Raw genomic sequence first — 23,517 nt, 5'->3', positions numbered from 1 at the left:
GGCTGGGGTGAGATGCCAAGTGTGTGTGTGCTGGGAGAGGAGCATCACAGCACGGCAGAGCTGCCTTGTTCTGCTGTCAGCACATTCCCTCCTCCCAAAGGAGGAATGGGGACAGGGAGTGCCCTGGGGAGCAGGCACCATCCCCTGGGGAAGGGCTTTCACTGGTGAAATGTGAGCATCCTGCTGGAAAAGTGCTGCCATGGGGCTGTTCTTCATCATCTGACAAAGAGGTGCCCATGTGAGGGCACTTGGGACTCACCCCAAAATGTCTGTGTGTCTTTGCACAGCTGCCTGCCTCAGTCAAGGAGGACAGACTGCCAGGCTTCAGGCAGTGAGGTTTGGAAAAACCCATCTTAGCTAAAACTTGTCAGCATTAAAGAGGGTAAAAACATTACTTTTTCCATTCAGAGAGAGGAAAAACAGTGACCCAGATGTTGATGCCCAGTTTTCCTCCCCCACCTGCCAGAAAAAGGCACCTGACCCTTGGATCTCTGGATGCACCTGCACTCAGCCCCTCTTCACACTCTCTTTCATCCTTATTTTTCTCTTTCAAAGCTCCAATTGATTTTGAAATTAAAATGGCTGTTCTCCCATCAATGAACCTTAGGCTTGCATCTCCTTTCCCCGTTCCTCTCTCCCATCCAGTTTTCACAACTCCTCGGGTTTCTGTTATTTCCCATCCATTTGCTTTGAAGGATTTTTCCAATAAGGATGTCAAGAAAAGTTTCTCAAGGGTCTTTTATCACAAATTCCTTTTGGTTTCATGCCTGAGGATGCTTCTGAGGAGGACCTGGTGACCTGTGCTCAAGCAGACGTGAAGCAAGCACATTTTACAAGTGAGTCACAGCCGAGTGCACCCACAAATCAGGTGCTGTATCCCTGCAGCCTCCTGCAGGAAACATGGTGTGTTTCCCAGCTGGCAAAACTAAACCATAGTTAGATCCAATGTAATTCTGTTGGCCTCCATGTAGTTACCAGGGAGACTATAATGTAGACAACTTTTCTACACTGAAATAAAGGTTTCCTTAGTGTCTTACTTCTATTGCACAGTCTAATATTTGTAACCAGGCAGAAAGCTGATGATTTTCTCAACTCTTATTACTTGAGAGGTTGAAGAAAGAAGTTTGCAGGAGGATGCAAGTGAATTATGGCCATGGATTTACAGCTGTCCCATCAAGATGGTGCAAGGTTCACATAAACAGAGGATCCTCTGTCAACCAAACCTGCACAAGAAACAGAATCCCAGTTCTTCCATTGCTCCTCAGACAATGCCAGAAAACCATCTTTCCTCGGGAGTGCACTGATAAAGGTTGTCCCATGAGAAAAGCTTTCAGTATACATTAGCAAAAGCCTAATTTTCAGGGGTTGCATGCACCATATGACTTCCTTACACACCCAAATCACCTAAAGATCATCCCAACATCTCTTCTTTAAAGAGACACAGCAGACAACTCAATAATTTAAGCAAGTTTTGAAAATGCCACCAAAGCTCTCAGCTGACACTGCTCTACGGTCAGGACTAGCAATGCAGAGAAATGATCACAACAAATTCTTTGCAAATATGACTGCAGATGTTCAGTGCCATGTTAAATATGGGCAGCCAGAAAGAATTTCTCTCACGGGGAAATGAATCTTTACTCCAACAGGAGGGTCAGGAGCTCGAAGTGAAGGCTACACTGCACACTCCTCTCTGCCACTTTCATCACTGAAAGTGGGTTGCAGTACAGAGAGAAGAAAATCACAGCCCTCACAGGTTAGGTAGGACAGTCCCAGAGGTGTAAAATCACAGGTTTTATATTGCACCTCGGGCTTCCTGCGAACACCAAGAGAAAAAAACTTGTCCCAGGGATGTTTCTTTTCACTTGTTCTTCCACATGACGATTTTTTTTTGGTTCTTCTCACCAGTGGCAGCAGCCTCTGTCCCGCTAACCTTCTCTTGTAGCTGGAAGTTCCACCTGCCTTTCCCCCAGAGGCTTCTGTAATAAATGGTGCCTTAATTAGGTTAATTATACCTTTAGCCATCCATGTGCTCATTTTAGCTGTGCAGTTAGAGTCCAGTATATGGTGGTGTTTCTCCAGTTTTCCTTGTGGGAAGCAAGTCCAACACCTGAAGTGTGAAGCTTTCCATGGCTCAGCTCTTTTGCACAACATTTGTTAAATTCAAGGAATGTTTCCACTCCTTGAAAAGCTGATGCTCCTGGTGCCTCTGTGTACAAGACCTGCCTGCTCCTGGCTGGCAAGTGACCCTGGTTTCAAGAACAAATGGATTTCATTAGAGGCATTTCTCTATAATGCCAACAGAAGTGTAGAGCAATGCTTGGTGAAAAGTGGAAGATTCTCTGATGCTTGTGAGAAGTGGTACAAATTAGCATCCCCCAGTCTGCTGCTGCTTTTCTGTCTAAATAATATTTTACAGGCAAAGTTTCTGCTGAGAAGCAGTGGGGTTTTCTCACTAGCTGCCTAAATCATGTCACTGGCTTTGGTTTACAGTGAGTGACTGCTCGAGGCAGAACCTGCATCTGTGTGTGCAGTGTCACTGCTCTGGAATGATGAACTACCCCAGGTTTGCAGCAGCTCCCCTTCCTGTGCTCTGCTTGGCCTCCCTGCAATTTGCATTTATGCAGAGTGTTTTACATGATCTCTCTTGCTCTCTGCAGCTCACTAGAGAGTCTCTTTCTACAGAAGCTTAAAAATTCTCCCAGAATAGAAATCAGTAGGGAAGGTGTTTGCTTGTAAGCAGGCACGTCAGGAAGGGATCTCAGTGTTTTCCTACTGTTAAGGATGCCCTAACATTCTCCTCCCTAAGCCACACATCCCATTTTCCAGGTTATTTTCTCAGAACCATAGCAGGATAACTGAGAGGCTCCTGGTGTCTTCACTGGCCCCTGTGTAGAGTTGATTATTTTTTATCTTTCATTGTCATAGATGTTTACTGTGACACATCGAGCTCTGCAAGTAAAACGTCCAGTTGAAAAGCCTTTCCCGAAATTTTGCTTTAGATTTGATACTCCCTGTCACTAACATTAAAGGGATTTGGTTGCCCAAAGGTCTTTCAGGCAAAAGATGTATATCTAAGGTAATTTTATATAACTGGTGATGTGTTTTGCAGCTTCTCCCACATCTTGGTCCTTTCCTCAGACCTGTGAGTTTGCTATGGGAGATTATTTTTGTGGATCCAGGTTCAGGCGAAGCTTGTAGCTGTAAGAGTCCCCTCAGTCATGCTGGTAAAATGACAAAAAATTCACCTACGATTTTTTAGAAAAAGATCTCAAATTCTCCTTAATTTGGGGTGAAGGTCTTGCTGGGTAGCCAGGCTCATAATTGGTATTTTGGGTCACATTCCCAAGGGGCCCCAAGTCTACCCACAGGTTTGTGGGAGCAGTGGGGCAGAGAAGTGCTCTCCCAATTCCTGCATCCCCACCACTCACATCACTCAGAGGGACGGATGTCTTCACCTCCCACGAGAGGGAACTGGCCTCTAGAGCTGCTTGCAGCCTTGGTTGAAGTATCTCCCCTTCTCAGAGGCTCCATCTGGGCACCCTGGCTGGATGCACTTCATGTAAACTGTTTGTTCCACCACCCACGGTGAGCAGCTCGCACAGAAATTTCACCAGAGACCATAAAATTGCAAACCATAGGTCCAGATCTCACCATCTGTCACATTTCTGCCTCCATGCTCCCCAGACAACACAGTCTCCCACTGTTTAAAAGCTCTCAAGCTTAAACTTGTTTGTTTGGGATTTTCTGTGAAACCTGGTGCTCTGAGGCACGGTGGAAATCAAAATGTTGTAATTTTTATCATTTATTGCCCTCCCAATGCAGACAGGATTAAAGCTGTTGTAATGACAGGGAAGAAATGGTAATATTCCCCCTGGCATTAAGTAGCCCTGAACAAAGCTGTGAGCACAATGGAACGGAACATTAACGTGAAAAGGGAAAATAAAAACTCTACAAGACATGACTATAGCAAAGAGCCACCAAGGGAGGCACTTAAGCTGACAAAAACCAGCACTCTCAGATGTCAAAGGATCTTGTCATTCTGCACCAAACTCAGCCCTTGTTTAGATGTTAAATATGTTTCAAAACCATTGGTTTTCACAGACCTGAGGTGAACACAATGTGCAACCAGGTAGCACAAAAGGGTTGTGCTCTAGAGCTTAATCCTTGTGCTGAGAGTAGTTTGCTGGGTTTGTGCCTTTCTCTCCTCTTCCCAGAAAACTGATGGCTCCAGTGACTGCAGAAGAAGTGGCACTTCTGGGGCAGCAACAGCATGTGTAGGTTTTGGAGCATCTGCTTTGCTAACTCAGCACATACCTGTAATGTAGCCCTGAAAGTGGATAGAAAATGTGAATGTTTATAAATAACGTGGGTTTAGGTACTGCCTGCCACTTCAAGCCCCCAAGGACATGGTGCTCTGTCCTGTGTCTGAGGTTCTGTTTGAAAGGTCTTTGTCCTGCATAAAGTTCTGCAGACAGTTTCAAGACAGGCCCTTACAAAATCTCCACCAGAACCTGAGGCTTGCACTGAAGACAGTCTGAGGCTTTAATGTCTATGAACCAATACAGTGTATTAGGGAAAGAAAAGAAGCTATTGAAGACAAAATGTATTTCATCTGCAGCAAGAACTTCTCTACGTGACACATTTGCTTTCTGTCACTGCTTATCTTCCCTCCTCCCACTCCTCACTCCCCTCTTCTTACTGTTTTAATAATTCAGCACTCAGAGCCCAGAATTAAATGCTGTGGTGAACTGAGAGGTGTGCTGTGTACTGTATTAACATGCTGGGGGTTTGGTGCTCTGTTCTTTCCCTCTGTTGTTTGCTCATGCTTCCCAGCAGAATCTACACCATGATCCTGCACTTAGATTTCCTTGTACAGCACTATCTTCAGAAGGACCAATATAATACAAAAGGCCATCTAATAAAAAAAGCAGAAGGAAAATTGGTTCAACCCTCATTCCTCATCTCCTTTTACAATGTCACTGTCGCTTTTCCATTTGTAGTAATCTTGCTTTAATATTTATGTCTGCTTCAGACACAGAGAGTTCAATGAGGACAAATTATGAGTTTTCAATTTCATTGTGGAAGGTCAGATGAGAGCAGGGATCTCTGGTCTTCCTGGGTCTGTGGGTCCCATAGGAACACCCATCTCATAGGGGGTCCTATGAGGGGTCACTCCTTCCCTCTAGAGCAGCTGCAGGGCAGCTCGAGGTGAGGGCTGTGGGTTAGGAGAGTTCAGCTGCTTTTGCAGAGCTCCTGCTGCTCCAAGGGAACCCAGCACAGCAGCATTTCTGCTGGGTTCTTCCTGGACACAGCAAAAAGCCAGACTGCCCAGCAGACCTGATGACAGTGTCAGACAGTTCTGGCAAATCTTTAAGGTCCCTTCGAAGCCAAACCATTCTATGATTCTAAGAACTTCAAAGACAAAATGTGCTGCAAAAGGCTGTGAGAAGATTGTATCCCAAACGGGTTTGCTAGCTGTCCCCCAGAAAGGAGCCAGACTGGCATGGAGGAAAAAACTCCCATTTAAACAATGAAACAAGGTGAAAAGTCAGATACTTCATTAGAGCTGAAAAGTGCAGAGTTTTTCCCAGGCACCAGAGCCCTTCTGCAGGTCTTTTCTGTTTTAAGTTATGAAAGTTGGAAAAGCTGTGGCTCTGGGATGGGACTCTGGAGAGATGAAGGCAGGAGAAAACAAGAGCTTTACACAGCTTGAGAGCATGGCATCAGTGCCTCCAGCTCAGAAATGGGTCTTATTTTGGGTCTGCATGAGCACAGTGAAAAAGTCAGCCTCTGACCAAAGGGACAGGAACAGATGGGCTCAGAGAAAAGCAGTTGTCTCACAAGCAAAGATCCAAATACAGATTAAATAACAAACCTGACACAGAGATGGCAATGGACCCATTTCTCCTTACACATAATCTGATCTGTTAACCACAGGACCCTCATTAGCCAAACTGTCCCTATTAGAATAATAATCTAATTGTACCCACAGAAGAAATGAGACCCTCTTAAGGATGCTTCTGATCTCAGTGTTTTCCGCATAGGGGATTTGCATCTAATTCCTATTAAAAGTGCTCAGAAGTAGCTTGTGTTGACTGTAAACTCTTCAATATATTTAATTCTTGGTTATGTATGACTCAACAAAGTATCAGCAGTTCCAAAGCAAAAATACTTTAAAAAACAAATAAAGCAAGCAAGTAGAATCTTGACAAATATAATAATCTTCCTTCTTTCCTTATTTCAAGTAGTTCAGTGACCTCATTAAGACCTTTGATATGTGGATTTTTTCTTCTGTTTTGTAGTCACGCTGGGTAAGAATTACATTCAAAGACTAGTAGAAAAATAAAAGGAGTTTTCAAGATGTGAAGTACACAAGTGGAAGATTGAGGACCTTCAACTGGTCCCTTAGAGATATCAAAGTAAATTCCCCATCATTGTATCTTCCACCACACTGATTTTAATTCAAAAGTTCACTTAAATGACTGAGAGTCATGTTAAGTCCATGTTTCTAATTTTTGGTGACCAAACACACACGCTGTTTCTGTTTCCTAAAACTTGGTGACATGTGAGAAAGAAGTACCCCAAATGCAATTTGATCTCAAAGGAGTCTTACTTGTCAGCCAGGCAAACTAAGACTTATTTGTTAGGCAGGCAAACTTAACTGAAAAAATTGAAGCTATCAGCGTGTGCATTTATGAGCAGCTCTTCAGTCACAGATTATTGTTTAAATATGAGGGAAGGAAAGCAGATTTTTATGTAAAAATCAACACTGCTTTCCAGCTTCCAGGATCATTAGAGCAGCAGAGCAGGGAAATGATGGAAGGGAGCACTCGTCTGTGCCTTTTATACATTTGAAAGAAAAACATGTATTTCTTGTGATAGCACATCAGCCTGGTTTGCAGTTGATCAAATATGTAGGACATATCTGCTGTCAGCTAAACACATGAGTGGAACAATGGGGGAGTGTGGGATCTGTTTGGCTTTCCCCTGCTCCAGAAATCTGTGGGAACATGCTGTGGCTGGGATGTGCTGAGGAGACGCGCTCTGGCACCCACGCCGCAGTGGAGAGCTGTGAGGACAAACACTGGGGAGGAGAGCTGAGCTGAGCTGAGCTGAGCTGGGCTGAGCTGAGCTGAGCTGAGCTGAGCTGAGCTGAGCTGAGCTGAGCTGAGCCTCACTGCAGCACACACCAGAGCTCCTTCCTTGGAGCCACCAGCTCTGCCAACCTGATGGCAGGTTCTCCATCAGCGGGCGAGGGTCGCCTCCAGGCAGGGCGTGCTCAGGGTGAATTATGCGTGAATATCCTCCCTCCTGTCTCCCACGTGTGCACAAACACACTCCAAGTGAGCAAAGGGAAGAGTGTGGGAGCTGCTTCTTGACACCACTGTTGTCAATGAGCGTGTTCTGCTGCAAGTGAGGGTGGTGGTTGTGTGTCCCAGGAGGTTTGGGCACGGGAAGATGATATTGGGGCTGCAGGCATTGCAGGGCTCATCTTTAATAGCTTGCAGAGGACAAACTGACATAACTGGGATCACTTTTTATTACCCTCAAAGTCTGGCCACACTTACCTTGCAATTTTTAAAAGGCACTTTTTCATTTTGGTGTGTGCTAGGTTGAGTGGTTTCAAAGATTTCTTCTTATTTTAGAATCTATATTTTCTGGGTTTTTCTTTTTTTCCCCCTTTTTTCCTTCTTTTTTTTTTTTTTTTTTTTTTTGATGGAGGAGGGAGAGCTACAGTGAATAATGTGCAGCTCAGCACCGCAGGAACAGCTTTCCTGGAGAAGATGCAGTGCCTTCCCTCCTAGATGCCATGACATTCTCCAGGGTCAGGAAGGCCTCTGAGATCTGGCAGGGACCATCTGGGGTGTCTGTCCCCTCTTGCAAGTGAGAACATGAGTCATTTGTGAGGAACATCTGGGGATATTTCGTTTAATCAGGTTTTTTACCACTCTTGTGGCTTTGGGTATTATCATTGTCTCTGCCACTTCTGTTCTCTGACAGAGGCACAGGCAGCAGCTGAATCTCCTAAGAGTCAACTAAGCCATATTATTGGCTCCCTCCAGGGGTAGCTGGGGGAAACTTAATAGTCCATGAGATACAGCAAGTCAGTAGAAATGATCTAATGTCCCTTTCTAGTCTTAAACTCAGTGAAATGGTGAAAATTCTGCTTCTAAAGGGGATGGCAGATGAGCAGTTGCCAGGATCTCCTACCAGGCTTCCTCCCCAGCTGTGTCCCTGGAGAGCAGTTCCCTTTTTGCAGTCTTGTTTGCAGATTCTCAGCAGAATGCACAGTTTTCACTGCTGGAGATCAAATTCTCATTTCCATCCTTCTGTGCAGCCCATTTGCCTTTCCTCCTGCCTCAAATCCTAAAACTATTTCAGCCCCTCTTTGTGGTGATGGTTTCAGAGAGAAACTTTTTGGATTATGTTTTTTAACCAAAACCTAAAAGAGGTATCTGTTTTATCTGACATCTGCCTTTCACCCATGACAACACGGATCAGGTCAAACACCCACTTGCAAAATACCTCTGAGTCTCCTAATTCAGAAATCAATCTTGTTCATCTGCTCACTCTGGTTAAGAGCTGCAGCCAAAAGAATAATTCCACCATGGATTTTTACTGACTCAAAACACCTCTTTTGCTTTCCTCTTCCACAGAGAAAATGTGCAATTTAAAATTGTGAGTGTTGATGTGTTTACTGATGTATTTTTCTTTTTCTTGGAAGCATCTGCAAAGATTGCCAGAGCTGCCTCTCTTCAGCTCCCCAAAGAGGTGTCCTCTCTTGTGTGTGCTTTCAGTAAAATCAATGTTTCTCTCTGATGTACGTTCTTTACCTTGACTATTTCCATATGAAAAAAGAAATTTTGAGAAACACTGCAGGACAAGAGATCCTAGACTCTGTGGATTCCAAGAATGAGTGAATCACAGATGCTTTTTTCCTCGTCTGAATTCCAGGACACATCAGCTCCCTGACGGCTTCCACTCCACAGGGGGAGAGGGGCAGCCTCCCCTGCTTGTTCTACCACATCAGCCACTTTTTAACTAACTTACAAACTATTTTGATTTTTGCTGTAGGTTAGAAAAGGTTTTAGAGCAGTCAGTGAGCTCTCACCTCACCTGGCTGCAACCCTATCCAGAGAGCAGGTGGTTGTCTCTGGGTTGTCTCTTCAGCAGAACCAGGTGACAATCTTGTTAATGCTTCTGCTTTTACCTAATTTCACTAGAGATCTCAGGGAGAAATCCTGTGCCTGGAGAAGGAGGGATATGAGGTGTCCATGGGGCCTGGTACAGCACACACTGGGAATGCTTTAGCCACAGATCCCAAAATGATAATTAAACAAGACTGATCAGGGAGAACACAGGAGTAGTTGCCACAGTTATCAATCATTATGGACTGTATTTTCCCAGGACTACTTTAGAGGGAAACTCTTCTGTCATAAATTACAAATTCAGTGTAAGATAAGAGACAGGTACAGCCCAGAACTGACATTTTCTCTGTCCTTTCCCACCCTGCAGCACCTGCAAACAGCCACAGATGTCTGCTTTTGCATCCAAGCAAACCCTCCTCACTCGTGCTCACATCCTGGGATAGGCAAACATTCACTCTGTTGGATTTCACCCAGATTCTGCCTGCAGGAGAGAGCTGGAGGTGGAACTGTCCAAATTCAGCTGCTGGAGCTGGTCTCCAGGCTGACTGCAGCTCTCCTCTGCAGGAAGAGCTGGGCTGGGGCCAGCTGCTCACAGATAGCCAGCACAAGGCTGGCAAAGGGTGATGTTGTCACCAGACAAGTGACCAGAAGAGCTCAACTTGCACCTTCCATTCCAGCACAATCTTCATCCCTTTTATGTTTCTTAATCTATTTAGAAAGCCATCAGTCTGCTTGTCACTACAAAAACAAAGCTTAAAATATTTGCTTCCTCTACTTAAGGTTTACAATTCTTAGTTGTAGATTATTAGAAAGTTGAAGAGCAATCAAATGAGAACAAAATAATGTTCTCATTATTTGTTCTCATTAAAAAATGAGAACAAATTTGCTTCATAAAATGATGGAAGGAAATGTAAGGAAGTTCCAACAATCTCATAGTGTATTAAATAACAAGCAAGTAAATTCTTTTTAATTTTGCTATGTAAATTCATTTGGAGCATCTGTAATTTAAAATAGCCCTGAGATTTACATAATTTTGCAGCCACTGCTTTTACATTATGCCAAGTTCTGTCCCAGAAAGGTAGCTACAGCTCTCACTCTTCATTTTTCCAGATTAACTGACACAAGAGTTTCTTTGTTATTCTTTGGGAGATAACTCTTGGCAAGAATTTTATTTTTTTTTCCAAATTATCTGCCTTGTCCATGGCCCCTCTTATTTTGCAAGTACAAAGCAAGTCAGGGTTCTTTCCAAACTTACTAATGATAAAGAATGTTCACTCTCCCAGTTGTCTTTGGTACAATCTGTTTCAAATGCTGGCACTGATGATGTCTCAGAACAGTGTAGGAGGGAATCCTGAGCGTGACTGAGCCACAGAGTTAAAAAAAAAACATGAAAAATGATAGATTCCTTTTGAATAGAAAAGAAAATCCAAGGAAACCATGCCTTGTGTAAAACAAACCAAGCCAGCTAAGTTTATTGTCTGGATTATTAATTGTAGTGGATTGTTCAGCTGTTCTGAAAATGTCTCTTTAATCATTCAGGGAGGCTGAAGCCTGGGTCTCTGGAGATCACGTTCTGATCTCTCACATATGGTATCTCGCACCGTTCATTAGACCCACTGCTCCAGTCACATGGAAACGATGCTCAGACTATTTCCATCTGTATCTGCTACTTTTCTTCCTGAATGTGTCAGTCTCATGATGAGGGCAGTGACTCCAGCTGATACAGACACAATTGCTGATTGCAAAGAGAGGCACTGCTGTGAAAATAAAGAGAACAGAGGGTTATTTCCGTCTCGGTTCGGGCTTTCTGAGGCATCCCTGCCCTGCAGAACAGCAAATTCCCTTGTGGGAGGAAAATGCTGAGATCACAGGTGCTAATCAGTGAGAAGAGGATGAGTGACCCTGTGAGCAAACTGTGGGACTGGGATGCCCAAAAACTGGGCTCAGCTCCAAGACAAAACATAAAATTTCTTCAGTCTTACAAGATTCCGTTCTCAGCTCTCAGCAGCACCACGAAGCCTGGCTGCTTCATTTCGGGGGTGAGATGGGAGCAGGGACATGCTTTGCACAGTGGGAAGGGATTCCTTGCTCTTCCCTCTGAATGTTTGGTGCTGGCAGAAGCAAAGTGAGGAACAAGGATTTTCCAGGATGGCTGTAAGCCAGCCGGGATTGACTTTGGGTCCCTGCTGGAGGGACAGAGCTCACATGGAGCCCAGCTAAGGATGCTCGTGTTTAGGAGCCTTGTCTCCAGCCACACGTGCAGAGGGTTTGGAACTGGCAGCAGAAATCAGGTCAGGGGATTCCCGAGCAGAGCAGAGGGACCCCAGAATGTCCCAATGTCACATCCAACTCCTCAGCCTGCACTCACGTTGGAGAGCAGGCAAGAGATGTGTTAAGTGTCGAGTCAGTATAAATGTCACAGCCAGAGGTCTTCAGAGTCAGTGACAAGAGGAGAAGACACTGGTGACAAGAGCTCTGACACGGGAGAAGTGCTGTCACTGCCACCACCTCCAGCCTGGAGATTTATTGATGGTAACTTGGGATGTGCCATAAACAGGGGTGATACTAAATGAGCCTGACTGTCTCAGGGGCTAAGTTTTACAACCCAAAGGGTGAACTCTCTGTCTCACTGAGATCCTGAGGCCTTTTCCCAGCAGCTCCCACGATGTCATTAAGTGCTCTCCAGAGAAGGGCTCCAGCCCAAGGGAGCCCCCCTGCACAGCACAGGGAATGAGGACAGACAGACACCTGGAGGGAACCCAGCCAGTCCTCCTGGCAGACACCTCCCAGGGCACTGCTGATGCCTCACTGGGCTCACAGCCCTGTCTCCATGGCTTTGTGGGGAAAACAGAAGCTGCCAAAGTTGTGTTCCCAAGTACCAACACCCTCCTGGTGTCACAGGCTCTGACTCGGAGCCAGCAGCTCATGCCCCAGGACAGATGCCCCTGGAGCTGTGCTGAACCTTGGTGAACTTTTGCCTTCTCAGAGTAGTTTCCTCAGCCATGGCTTCCCTCTGGAGCTGTTGGCCACAAAGCCCGTGCTGCTGTGCTTTCCTTCTGCTCCAGGAATGCATCCAGGGCTGCAGTAACCTCTTTCTGCTGAGGGGTTCCCATGTTCAGATAACCCATTTTACTCCAGAAGCAGAAAAAATCTTCAGCAGAGCCCTGGGGACACTGATTTCATTCTTTTGAGTGATTTCTTCCTATGAAAAGAAAAGCAGGTCTGTGGAGGCCAAGGGCAGGGCACTCCACAGCCACAAGCCCTGTTCTTCACAGGTTACCTTCACCAACCCACTCACCTGGGGGAAAATTATGCAGTCCAGAGAGACCCTGCAGCTTATTTCAGGGAAAAGGTTTGTTTTGGTGATATTGCTGAGAAACCTACTTGATTTTTTACACTCACAACCTTTCCCTCTGCTCCTGCAGTCTGCTCACAGTTCTCCAAGGGCGTCTATGCCATCTTTGGGTTTTATGAGAGGAGGACAGTGAACATGCTCACGTCTTTCTGCGGGGCCCTCCACGTCTGCTTCATCACCCCGAGCTTCCCTGTGGAAACCTCCAACCAGTTTGTGCTGCAGCTGCGCCCCGAGCTCCAGGATGCTCTCATCAGTGTCATCGAGCACTACAGCTGGCAGAAGTTCGTGTACATCTACGATGCTGACCGGGGTGAGTCACAGCTGTGTCACCAGGCAGTGAAACACTGTCTAGAACGAGTCTTTACCTCCAAAACTTGTTGGTCCTGGGTCAATCTATGCCTTCCCTGTTCTCTGTTTCTCTTCTGATATCCCTTGCTGCTGAAGGTGAGCATTGATCTAAACGAAGCATCAGCCTGACCCTTGTGTGTGTGTTCATGGGGTCAGATCTGAGCCCCATCAACACGAGGGAAATACTTGATGTGCAAATGGTTTGGAATTTGAAATGGGGCAATTGTTTCTATTCAATAGGTCCCATACTGAACTGGTCTGTCAAACTCAAGGCCACTGAGTCCCGAGTTTATAAACATGAACACTCACTCGGGTCTCACCTAAGCCCAGAGCCAGGTGTAAAATGTGTGTTTCTGGCAGGCAGCTTGGAAAACTTCAAATTTCCCATGTCGGTGCATGTCAGTTTTCCACGTAAAAGAACAAAAGCCTTTGTGGGGTAATGGAAGATAATACCTAACTTTCTAAACCTCAAACAGGGCTAGAGAGCTCATTGCTCCATGATTCAGTTTTGCCAGCTCTCAGATGGGTTTTAAGCCCCAGGCTTGGAGGCTGCAAGCAAAGCAGACTTGTGGAGGATAGGGCAGAGGTAAGGTGATTCACATCTCTGTCTTGATAGTTATAATTATCCCCTGAAGGGACAGGATGGGCTTTAGTGACAAGGAGAAGGTATGAAAGCATCCCACCTGCTTTCTGTTCTCATGAGGCATGGGCACACTGAATATTCCAAAAGCACAGGGTTGTTTAGGGTTGTCCAAAACAATTCCAGAGAATTTCTATGTGCATCTCCTCTGGAAGGCTGTGCATGTAATTTAGGCAACATAATTCTAACAGTACTGGTGTCCAGATGAGATGCTGCCAAGAGAGAAGGGTGCTGAGTGTGACAGTGTGCTGTAATTGCTGAGGGTGTCCCTAACCCTAGGAGCACACAGCCTAAGCAGATCAAAGATGAGAAGGAAACTATGGCTGAGAGAAATCAAGTTATTTGGGTAGTGACAGACAGAAAGACAGGGATTAGAGTTCTTATCTGTATCCCACAGCAGGGCCCGATCAACGAGACTGATCTGCCGATTACAAAGGAAAATTAGTCCTGGAATCATCTGTGCTAGGACAGAAAAAGCAGGAGTCATTAATTCTAGCCCAGCTGAGTTTGGGTCCGATCTAGACTATTAGCTGCTCTCTGTGGCTCTGCTGCACTCTTGTGACTCTGTCTCCAGCCTGGCTCGAGGCAGCTACACAGGCTGTCAGGAGGATGGAAAGATGCCTTTGCACAGCTAAAACCCGGCTCTCCCCCTTCTCTTCCCACCCTAGGGTTGTCAGTCCTGCAGAAAGTGCTGGACACTGCAGCTGAGAAGAACTGGCAGGTGACAGCTGTCAACATCCTGACAACAACAGAGGAGGGCTACCGACTGCTCTTCCAGGAGCTGGAGAAGAAGAAGGAAAGGCTGGTGGTGGTGGACTGCGAATCTGAGAGGCTGAACATCATCCTTAACAAGGTTGTGCTGGTGTGGGCCTGCTGGGAGGGGTCTTGCACACAGGCTGGGAAGGGTTGTTTCTCCCTGGAGAAATTCCCCCATTCTTACCTGATGCTTGTCACCTTGTGGCTCTCACTGGAATTGGGGTGTGTGCCTTGCAGTCGCTGGGCTTGCAGGTATTTCTGTTATGTTATTGTGAAAACAGTAAAGCTGCAGGAATAGAACAAGCTCTCATGAATTCATGCTGAGTGAGCTCCACTGATCCATGTTCCCTACTTGTTTGACTCTTTTGCTGAGCCCTTTACACCCACTTGCTCCCCAATGGGTTTGCTTTGTGCTAATTCCTCCAAGTAGTGTGCACAAGATGTGGCACCTCCTGATGCTGCTGAGTCTTTCTCCAGTTTTTGAGTTCAGGTGGAGGTGTGAATTGGCACTGCCAGATTCTTGCTCCTCCAGCCTCCATGTGCTGCACCAAATTCTCACAGCTGTGCCAGCAGGACAGAAGGATTATGGTACATCTGTCCTGAATATGGATTTCTGTGGACAGGAGACAAATACAAGGCCAGGGGTGGGTTGAGTTCACACTTCAACTCCAGCCACAAGACCTTTCCCTCTCACACCTACAACCAAGTCCTTAACACCACTGGAAGGGTTTGGAAAGGACCCTGCAATTTCCACTGCTTTACTCCTCATAATCAGCTCTTACCTCATGCTTCACACATTTCCTTATCTAAGGTACCCGTCATCTCCTGTCTCACACTTGAGCTGCTCCCTGTCTGGGACAGGGACTGACATTTCACCAGATGCACAGCTCAGTGATGAGCACGATCCATCCTTGCTGGAGGTCTCTGGGTGCTCCTCTGTTGTGTGGAATAACAAAGCAGAGAACAGGTTGCAACCTCAAAGCAAAGGTCACATTCATGGAAGAGAAAACAGGTTATTCCAGAGGGAAAAATCTTCTCTCTGGCTATGGAGCAGCTGCAGTTGAACAAAATTTTGGACAAGACTTAGGCAGTGAACTTGGCTTTTCTTTAGAGTAAATCAAATTCCTAGGGTTAATAGTGTCGGGTTTTTTAGCTTGGTTTGTCTAACAGTATGTTAAGCTGTATAGTCAAGTTTTATCTAGTCTTCTTGATCTGAGCAGGAAAATCAGTCTTTCTTTCAAATTTCTTCACATAACTGGAGCAAGAGTTAAACCTAGGTATAGGAAAAGCTATTTGTACGAACACTAAAAATCCAGATACTGTGATTATTTGTTTTGCAATGCTATAAAAAATATCTGTTCCCAGGGAGAAGAGGTACAAAGTTGTGTTTTACTACAAAAATTACAGAGCAATTCCAGCAGACATCTGTGCCTGGCAGGTAACACTCCTGTGAGGGACAGGGCTAAGAACAACTTTTTCAGGCCTGTGTAGTCCATTTTCACCCTTTTTCACATTCTTGTTCCAAGTCCACCAGGATTTCTGAGAGCAGAGGTAGTTGTCCCCGTGTGAGAAAGTGATGCCAGGTTTTTCACAGTGCACAGATGACTGGAGGGATGTGAAATTCAGCTGGGACTGTAACTTGGGCTCTTACTGCTGGCTGGTCTCTCAGCTCACCACACCAGCAGCCTCTGTGGGAATGTCACTGTGCTGTTTGCCCTGTGCCTCTGACTGTCTGAGGTATTCCAGGAGCTGCCTCAGCCTCCTGGGGACATTTCAATGCGTTTATCGTCTTCCCTGACAAGCCTGTCTCTGTCTCTTGGTGGCAGAGGATTTGTGATTTGTGCTCCAAGGTGAGCAGGAGAGCTGGGGATGGCTGTCCAGCACCTGTGCCCCTCACACCCACACTGCTGCTTTTCATTTTTGCTCCATACACAAAACACAAATAACACCAGTGACTCCAGCAAGGCAGCCCTCACACTCTGCAGCTGTGGAGGAGCCAGTGCTCTGTGTGTTAAAAATTACCTGATTTCTCTCTGGGAGATTTCTCTGTGTCATGTCTCAAGGGTTTGATTTATCTTTGCCAGGGTACCTGTCATTTGTGAGCCAGGCCTTGGATCAGGGCAGGTTGCCGTGGGGTTGTGCTGTGTATCCTTAATGGGATAAGTACTTGGTGGGTTGTGTTCCATCAAAGCCCTCTATTGTTTCTTCCTTGTCTCTCATTAAAATGAGTAACTGGAATTTCTCCTCTGCCAGTGTTTCACTCTGAGAGGATTTCTCTCTAATAGATGTCAAACTCGCCCATTAAGAAGTGGGTAATGAAACCTAGGTGGCCCAAGTGAGCAATCAGCATGCAGCCCAGCACAGCCTCTCACCACAGTCAGGAGGAGTGATAAATGTTATTATAACCTCAGCTTGCTACTGCTGTCCGGACACATTAGGACTGAGCAAGCATTTTAAAATAAATTAAGATCACAAATAACTGTGTAAAACACAGGAAACGAGCTTCATAATTCAGGAGGATGGGCTGTAAGATGAACAGCTCAGGCAGAGCTGGATGGCAGCCCTCTCTGGTTCATCGGCTCTGACACCTCATAAAATAGCAAAGGAGACTCGGGGCTGAAGGAGCCAATGCCAGCTGTTGTTGACACTGGAGAAAAGGGGAATTGGATCATAATTCTTAGACATCCCAGTGCACCAGAGATCCTCCTTCCTCCTACAAGGTCTGGGACTTGCTGCAAAGGTCAGTCTCAGCTGATGAATGGAAAGGGACAAGTTTGGTCTGGTTTTGCCTCTTAGCTCTGGCAGTGGAAGATGCTCAGAAAACCATCCATAATGAGGTGTATATCTTCATAGCTTTAGGTGAGAGAGGTTTTTCCTCAGAGCTCCAGACACCTCAGCAGAAGCCACAGTGAGGGATCCTGTGCAGGGAAGCTGGTGGAGCTGGCATTATCTGTGTAAGGAACTGCTTCTAAATGAAGCCTTCACTGGAGTTAATTGCCACCCCCACGTTAATGCTGGGAACCAGATGAGTTTTATTATGCATACAAGAGCACTTCATCAGAGAAGGGCTAAGGCAGACGAACCAGTTGCACAGAGCAAGTGTCAGCTCATTTATAATCCATTTGGAAATCCCTAAATGGCTGCTCATGATAATCTGGGAGTGCTGTCCCATGGGGAGGATCAGTGTCTGCCCTCATCTGACACTTCTCAAGTACCTGCTGCCAGCCTGGTATCAGAGAGAAGTCCTGGGTAGACTGATTTGTGGTTGAATCTGACACAGCAGTGGTTCTATGATCATTCTGGCTGTGAGGATCTTTCTGTCCTCACTGCAGTTTGTGCAGATTTTGCCTGCACGTTGGCAATGCAGGCAGCAATTGGGAATCAATTCATATGACAATGGAAATAAGAGGTAGCGTTGCCAGCCAAGAAACATAATGGAAACAGCACAGTTCTCTCAGAAACTGGCAAATCTTGTGTTTGTACAGGCTTTGAGGGCATGTTGGTTTGGGCCTTTTCTTCCACTTTCTTCTTTCTGTATTTAGAGTGGCTCAAATGCAGATGGTATCTGACTCTAGTAAACTAGTAAGAATTTAACAGTGCTGCTGGAAATCAACAGAGTGGAATTTCAGTGAAAAAAAATGAAGTCAGAAAGAATAATAGACTTTCTAGTCTAGTATTCTTTCTGTACTCTTTTTAAATCAAGGGAGAAAAAGATGAGTGCCATCTGATCAGTGCCTCTGTTCCCTCCAGTTACAGGCAAATCTGTAACCGGTGAAAAAGAAAAAAGAAAGGGAAACATATAAAAACATATAAAAACTCCGTTGTTACAGATTGGTAAGCAATTGTGTTGATAAAAGAAAACAAAAACCTGACTCTGAAGTGTCAGAGACAAAGGAGTAAGTGGCAAAGCACATATACTGGGACACCATGCATATGAATCTATAAATTATCTCAATGAATATGCAGGGGAATACTCTGTGTCTTGCCCAAATGCCTTCATTCTGGAGATGTAGTTTGAAACTACACTGGAGCACTAAAGCAGAAAAATTTACCCATAACCTAAACTTGCAGCCATTTCTCCCAGACAGATGTTTGCAGCAGGGGCTGTAGCTTGGAGGATGTGCAAAAAATGCTCTCTACTCTTGCTTAATGTTTCAGCTGCATTCATAGGACACACGTACTCCAACTCCCTAATTGTTCTTTGGTGTCTGAAATACAAATCTTGTTAAGGCTTTTTTTTTTCTCCCCCAAACCTGTAGGAAACAGGTTGGTTTGGTTGTTTTCTCTCCCTGCCTGTACAATGTTCTTAGGGATATTGTCCTGTCTAATTTCAGGTTTGCTGCTCAGATATCATGTTTGAAAACTCTGGCCATCCTCTAATAAGATTGTGAACTTTTCTTTTGCTATGTCTTCCTGCTCACAGCTGAATAGTCTCAGCAAGGAAGAGTGAGAAAGGGCAGATAACTCAGGTAATTGAAGTTCTTCTTCCTTAGTTGATCTTTGCTAATTATCCTTGGTTTTTACCTTGCAGATCATCAAGCTTGAAAAAAATGGGAATGGGTACCACTACATTCTGGCAAATATGGTGAGTTTCCCTAACTGGTGGGGTTTTTTACTATCTCACAGTTTTGTAAAGCACTATATTTATAATTACTGAGCTGTGCACCCTTTTTCTCATCCACCTTTTAGGTAAAAAAAACCAAAAAACCAAACTCTTTTGCTGTGCTCTCCTTGTGGAATTTTCTCTCTTGAACCAACAAGATTATCTGCAGGGTATTTCCAAGTGTGCTGGGGTTTTGTGGTGGTTTGACCTTGGCTGGATGACAGATGAAGACCAAAGTCATTTCCTCACTCCCCCTCGGTGCTGAATGAAATCTGACAGTCATGGCTCTAGGGACAGAACTGAATATAAAGATTTCTTTAAGGAAAGGATTCTCCCTTTAGTGCAGGGAGGTGCTGCCTGAGGACAGAACAGCATTGGGCAGTGGCAGGGCCACCTTCCTGGAGCAAGTCTCACAGGAGGATGGAAAATTTCTTTGCCAAGGGAGATTAAGGGAGAGGTAAGAGATAGAAATTGAGGTTTTCCACAGCAGAGCTCCCACCCTCTCCTCCCCAAATGTGTCCATCCATCCAGGAGATGCCCAGCAGAGGATGGGGGGCTGTTGGCAGTCTGGGCTGAGGCTGCTCCCCCTGGTACTCCTGTGTCCCTATGGGCTGAGCCATGTGGGTGCAGGCTCTGGACCTGTTCTTTCAGCACAGAGCTGCATCTGGGAGGCTGCACGTCAGCTCTGGGGTAATTAAACTTTAAACTACCAATTAGTCAAGCAGTTGCTGCCCTTCTCCTTTTCTCAGTCCCAAGATAACTCTGTAATTTACCAGGCAAAAATGGCCACATCATTACCCTGGAGTGCCCTGTACTGACCCTGCACCCCGTGCTGGCTGCCTACCGTGTAATTACAGAGATAAAAATGTTACCTTGTGCAGGGGGAGACATGCAAAACTACAGAGCAGCCAATAACTTCAGTTGCTAATTTTAAAAAAAATTATTATTTGCCATAACCCAGGTTCTGGATGTTTATGAAAGGCCCTTCATTAAAGTTAAGAAGGAAAGTGAGCTGGAGTCACTGGAGTGAGCATGTCTGTGCAATTTTATGTACACCCACATGGAAGGCTGAATGAGAATGTCACCTCTTCTCTCTGCACAGTTTCATAAGGATAAATGCATGGAAGGCATGAGGTGAACTGAACACTCAGGTGTAGGAGATTTGAAGGACATTTCCTTCTGTCTTAGGACACCATGCTCTCCCACCTTCACCCAGAGAAAATACACTTGTCCCATCTTTAATGTCTTTTCTCAGCCTTTGCACAAATGCTGAGAGGGCAGAGCTGGCTGGAAGAGGTTGCATACTCAGCCAATATGGGTTATAAATAATTAACTTAGAGCAAAAGGCTTTTCATTTCTCCAGCCCCTCTGCAGGGACATTCTGCAGCTCAGTGGAGGGGGCTTTGGGTCCCACAGTGTCTGATAGAACCACCAGAATCCACTGGTGTGCTTGCCAAGCAGCTTGGATTCCAGGCAGAAGGAGAAGAGTGAAAGGAATTCAAGCTTTACCTTTGGTCTTTCCTGCTCCTTTAAACCCAGCATCACACAAGGGCCAAAAGTCAGAGAGGGGAATACTTAAAAAAAGAAAAAAGAGTAAGGGATAGTCAGACAACATGGGAAGACTGTTTTAAAAAAAAATTCTGGCATCCCTCAAGGTTAAGAAGGCCTTTTCCAGGCCAGAACAACATGGGCAGGTTGAGACACCAGAAGCCAAATCAGTTCCTGTAATTTGCTGCACCCATATAAGAGCTACTGGATGATGGGTTTAGCAAAGAGAATGGCAAAAAGGCTCTGAAGATCCCACATTTCTGAGACCACAGGGCAGCAAGGAAGGACAGCAAAGCCTCCCTCGATGGGGAGGGCCAGGGATTTTATGAGAGATTGGCAGAAGCTGGCATGTGGCAGGGTTAAACCCTGGTGCGAATGCTCTGATCCAAGAGATCACAGTGAGTTTTACCCTCTTCTGAGGACATCTCATTGCTGGATTAGAGCCTTCAGAGGGTGTAACGTGCTGTAATTTATTCCCACTGACTCACACTCATAGTGGTAGACCTTAAACACCCCCAATTTTCTCCTGTAGACATGTCCCAGGATGACAGGGCGTGCCTTGCCCACACACACACACATACCCTCGTGCCTGGAAAACTGCCCTGCTCTGAGGAACTGGCTCATTCTGGAGCACTGAGTCCTCAGAGAATAAATTAAGAGCTAAAACCTGCATGTGTTGGGTTTCCAAATGAGTTATTTTTTGTGCCCTGTGCTGGCTGAGGCAGTCCTGAGTTTAGGACTCTCTGTGTGAAGACCAGGTCAAAGGAATCCTCAGCTGGTCCATAGCCACCAAGTCTCCTTCACTAGCTGGAGGAAGGGGAGGAATTTCCAACTCCTGCCTTCTGCCTAACCTACTTGGGCAGGGAAAAATGGGAACACTGTTATGGAAATGACACACTGGAAGCAAATATTGGGAAACATTTCTGGATAACCCCTCTTAAATTCCTTTTTTTAGCTATATGCTTGTTCAGAGCTATACACAGCCAGAAAACCCAAGCAGCAGCACACCTCTGCCCAGCTGCAGCAGCTTCAAACTTGTGTTCCATCAGGAATGCAAAACAAGTTTGCAAGGCCATGCACAGGCTGAATAAGGTCGTTAAAAAATCATCCATAGGCACATTTTGGAATGGAGGAATTCCCTGTCTGGCCACAGCCAGTCCACGAGCAGAGTCACTGCCTTGCATTAACCTTGCTGTGCTTGCCCAGCAGTTGCTCTGGGTGAGCTGTAGTAAAGTGCTGAGCAGGATTTGACAGCAGCAAGTGAAAGCTGGTATTTCCTAGCAGGAACAGCTTTCTTTTTCAGTGAAATTGCTGTTGCCAAGGTGAGACAATAATATTTCGTGTTCACAAACAAAATGAAACCATTCTGCACCTTAGGCTATGGGCAAACATCCTTCTCTGAACCTGCTGTGCCTGCTAAAGACACAGCTTGTCTTGTCTCCCCAGCTCTGCCCATCCCATGAAGGTGTGACTGCCAGGGGAAGGGTTTCTGTGAGCATCCCTGCCTCTCCTCGGGCCACATTTGGCACTGTTCATGGCTTTTCAAACTGATGAAATCCTGGTCTTTAACCAGTACCCATCAGAGCTACCCCAGTTAGCTTTACCAGAGCTAGCCTGGATATTTGTCAGGTGCACTGGCACTGAGGGTTTGCAGTCATTCTCTCTCTCTCTTCCCTTCTGGAACTCAAAGAGATTTGGAAACTTTTAAAAATGTTTGTTTCTGTGAGTCTTATTTTTCTAAGCTTTGTTCTTAGCCTTTGAAATCATCAGTTCTAGCAACCACAAAGAGGAAAAAAAAATGCAGTCAATACTATCAGAGGAAAAAGCTTAGAAACTTCTGGGATTCCTTTCTTTTGATGTTCAGGCTTTTTGCCCATAACCTTGGCTTTGTGTATCTGTTTGTCCTGAACCATGGATGTGAGCTGACTGCTGTCAGCACTGGGAGAGCATCAGCTCTCTTGGGCAGAGAAAAATCCTTGTCATTAAATAAGTGGCATTTGTGTGACCTGTCTTTAAAGGAAAAGTATGAAAGACAGCTGCCACATACAGTGCTTTAGCCTCTTTTTTCTTTCCTGGTGCATTAGTCCACATAGTTCTCTTAGCAAATGCTCATGCTCTTTTTTTTTTTAAGATGAATAGATAAGTGTACAAGATTGCTGATGGCAGGGGTAGCAGGAAAAAGTAAAGATAAAAACAGTGTTGATTAGGGAAGGTAAGCAGTTTTTGCTGTGCCATTCTACATCACCTGTGTCAGCACTGAGTTTGGCTATGTTAGTTTCCCTTTGATGGCTGGTGGAGGTTACCAGTGATGCCTTAAGGAACCCAGAAATAAAACAACACACTTTCAAGAAAATATTAGAATAGGATGTAATATAAAGGTTGGTCTTTATTGCAGGCCTCCAGGAGCAGGTATGGAAAAATGTCCACGAAATGCTCACCAGCCCACGGGGTGAATACAGTGCTATAAGTTTAGCAAATTAGTATAATTGACAAAAATAATCAATTAGGAGCACAAGAGGTGATGCAATTTCCCCCTGTTCAACCATCTCTAAATCTTCTCCCCTCAGATGGAAACTAAACTTTGTTTTTGAAAATGTGTCTTGAAGAGCTGTTTTTCAGCCTCAACTCCCAGAAAAAAACAAGATTGGACTGGGGCCCTGGGATGTGTTTTGTCTTTCTGCCTAGGGAAAAGGTATGGGAAAGTACCTGGGGAAACTAGCCAGAGATACAATAAACCACAAATTTACAAATACACGTGTAAAGAAAATAGAGAGTGTATAAAATGTATTCTCTATAAATATATATATAGAAATAATATAGATAAAATAAAAATATAAATAATATATATTATATTACTGGATATTATATTCTATTAATGTAATATATAATGCATTATATATTATATATTATATATTATATATTATATATCATATATTATATACAATATATTATGTTATATATAATATAAAATATAATATATAATATATTTTACTATTTGATATTTAATATTAAATATTAAATATATGTATTATATTATATTAATATATAAAATAATATCTCTAAAATATAGAGAATATATAAAAGAAAAAAGCAAAAATCATTGGGCATCATCATTTCC

At 44.8% G+C, this 23,517-nt stretch overlaps 1 protein-coding gene across 3 annotated transcripts in view; it reads left to right on the top strand.

Annotated features, from left to right (window-relative positions):
* Positions 1-23,517, top strand: part of GRIA1 (glutamate ionotropic receptor AMPA type subunit 1) — a 122,023-nt gene that overhangs the window by 43,920 nt on the left and 54,586 nt on the right. For all 3 annotated transcript variants that reach the window (XR_015806970.1, XM_014876044.2, XM_014876045.2), the window contains exons 3-5: positions 12,575-12,814; positions 14,161-14,345; positions 18,780-18,833. Coding sequence is in view for 2 of the 3 variants with exons in the window: in XM_014876044.2 (XP_014731530.1) it covers positions 12,575-12,814; positions 14,161-14,345; positions 18,780-18,833 (479 nt within the window). In the remaining variant the exon portion in view is untranslated. The remainder of the gene's footprint in view (positions 1-12,574; positions 12,815-14,160; positions 14,346-18,779; positions 18,834-23,517) is intronic.

The sequence above is a fragment of the Sturnus vulgaris genome, chromosome 15 (genome assembly GCF_052056855.1).
Source record: "Sturnus vulgaris isolate bStuVul1 chromosome 15, bStuVul1.hap1, whole genome shotgun sequence".
In the NCBI taxonomy this organism is placed as follows: Eukaryota; Metazoa; Chordata; class Aves; order Passeriformes; family Sturnidae; genus Sturnus; species Sturnus vulgaris.
The sequence above is the reverse complement of the archived record's forward strand: the minus strand, read 5'-3'. Positions and strand labels throughout refer to the sequence as shown.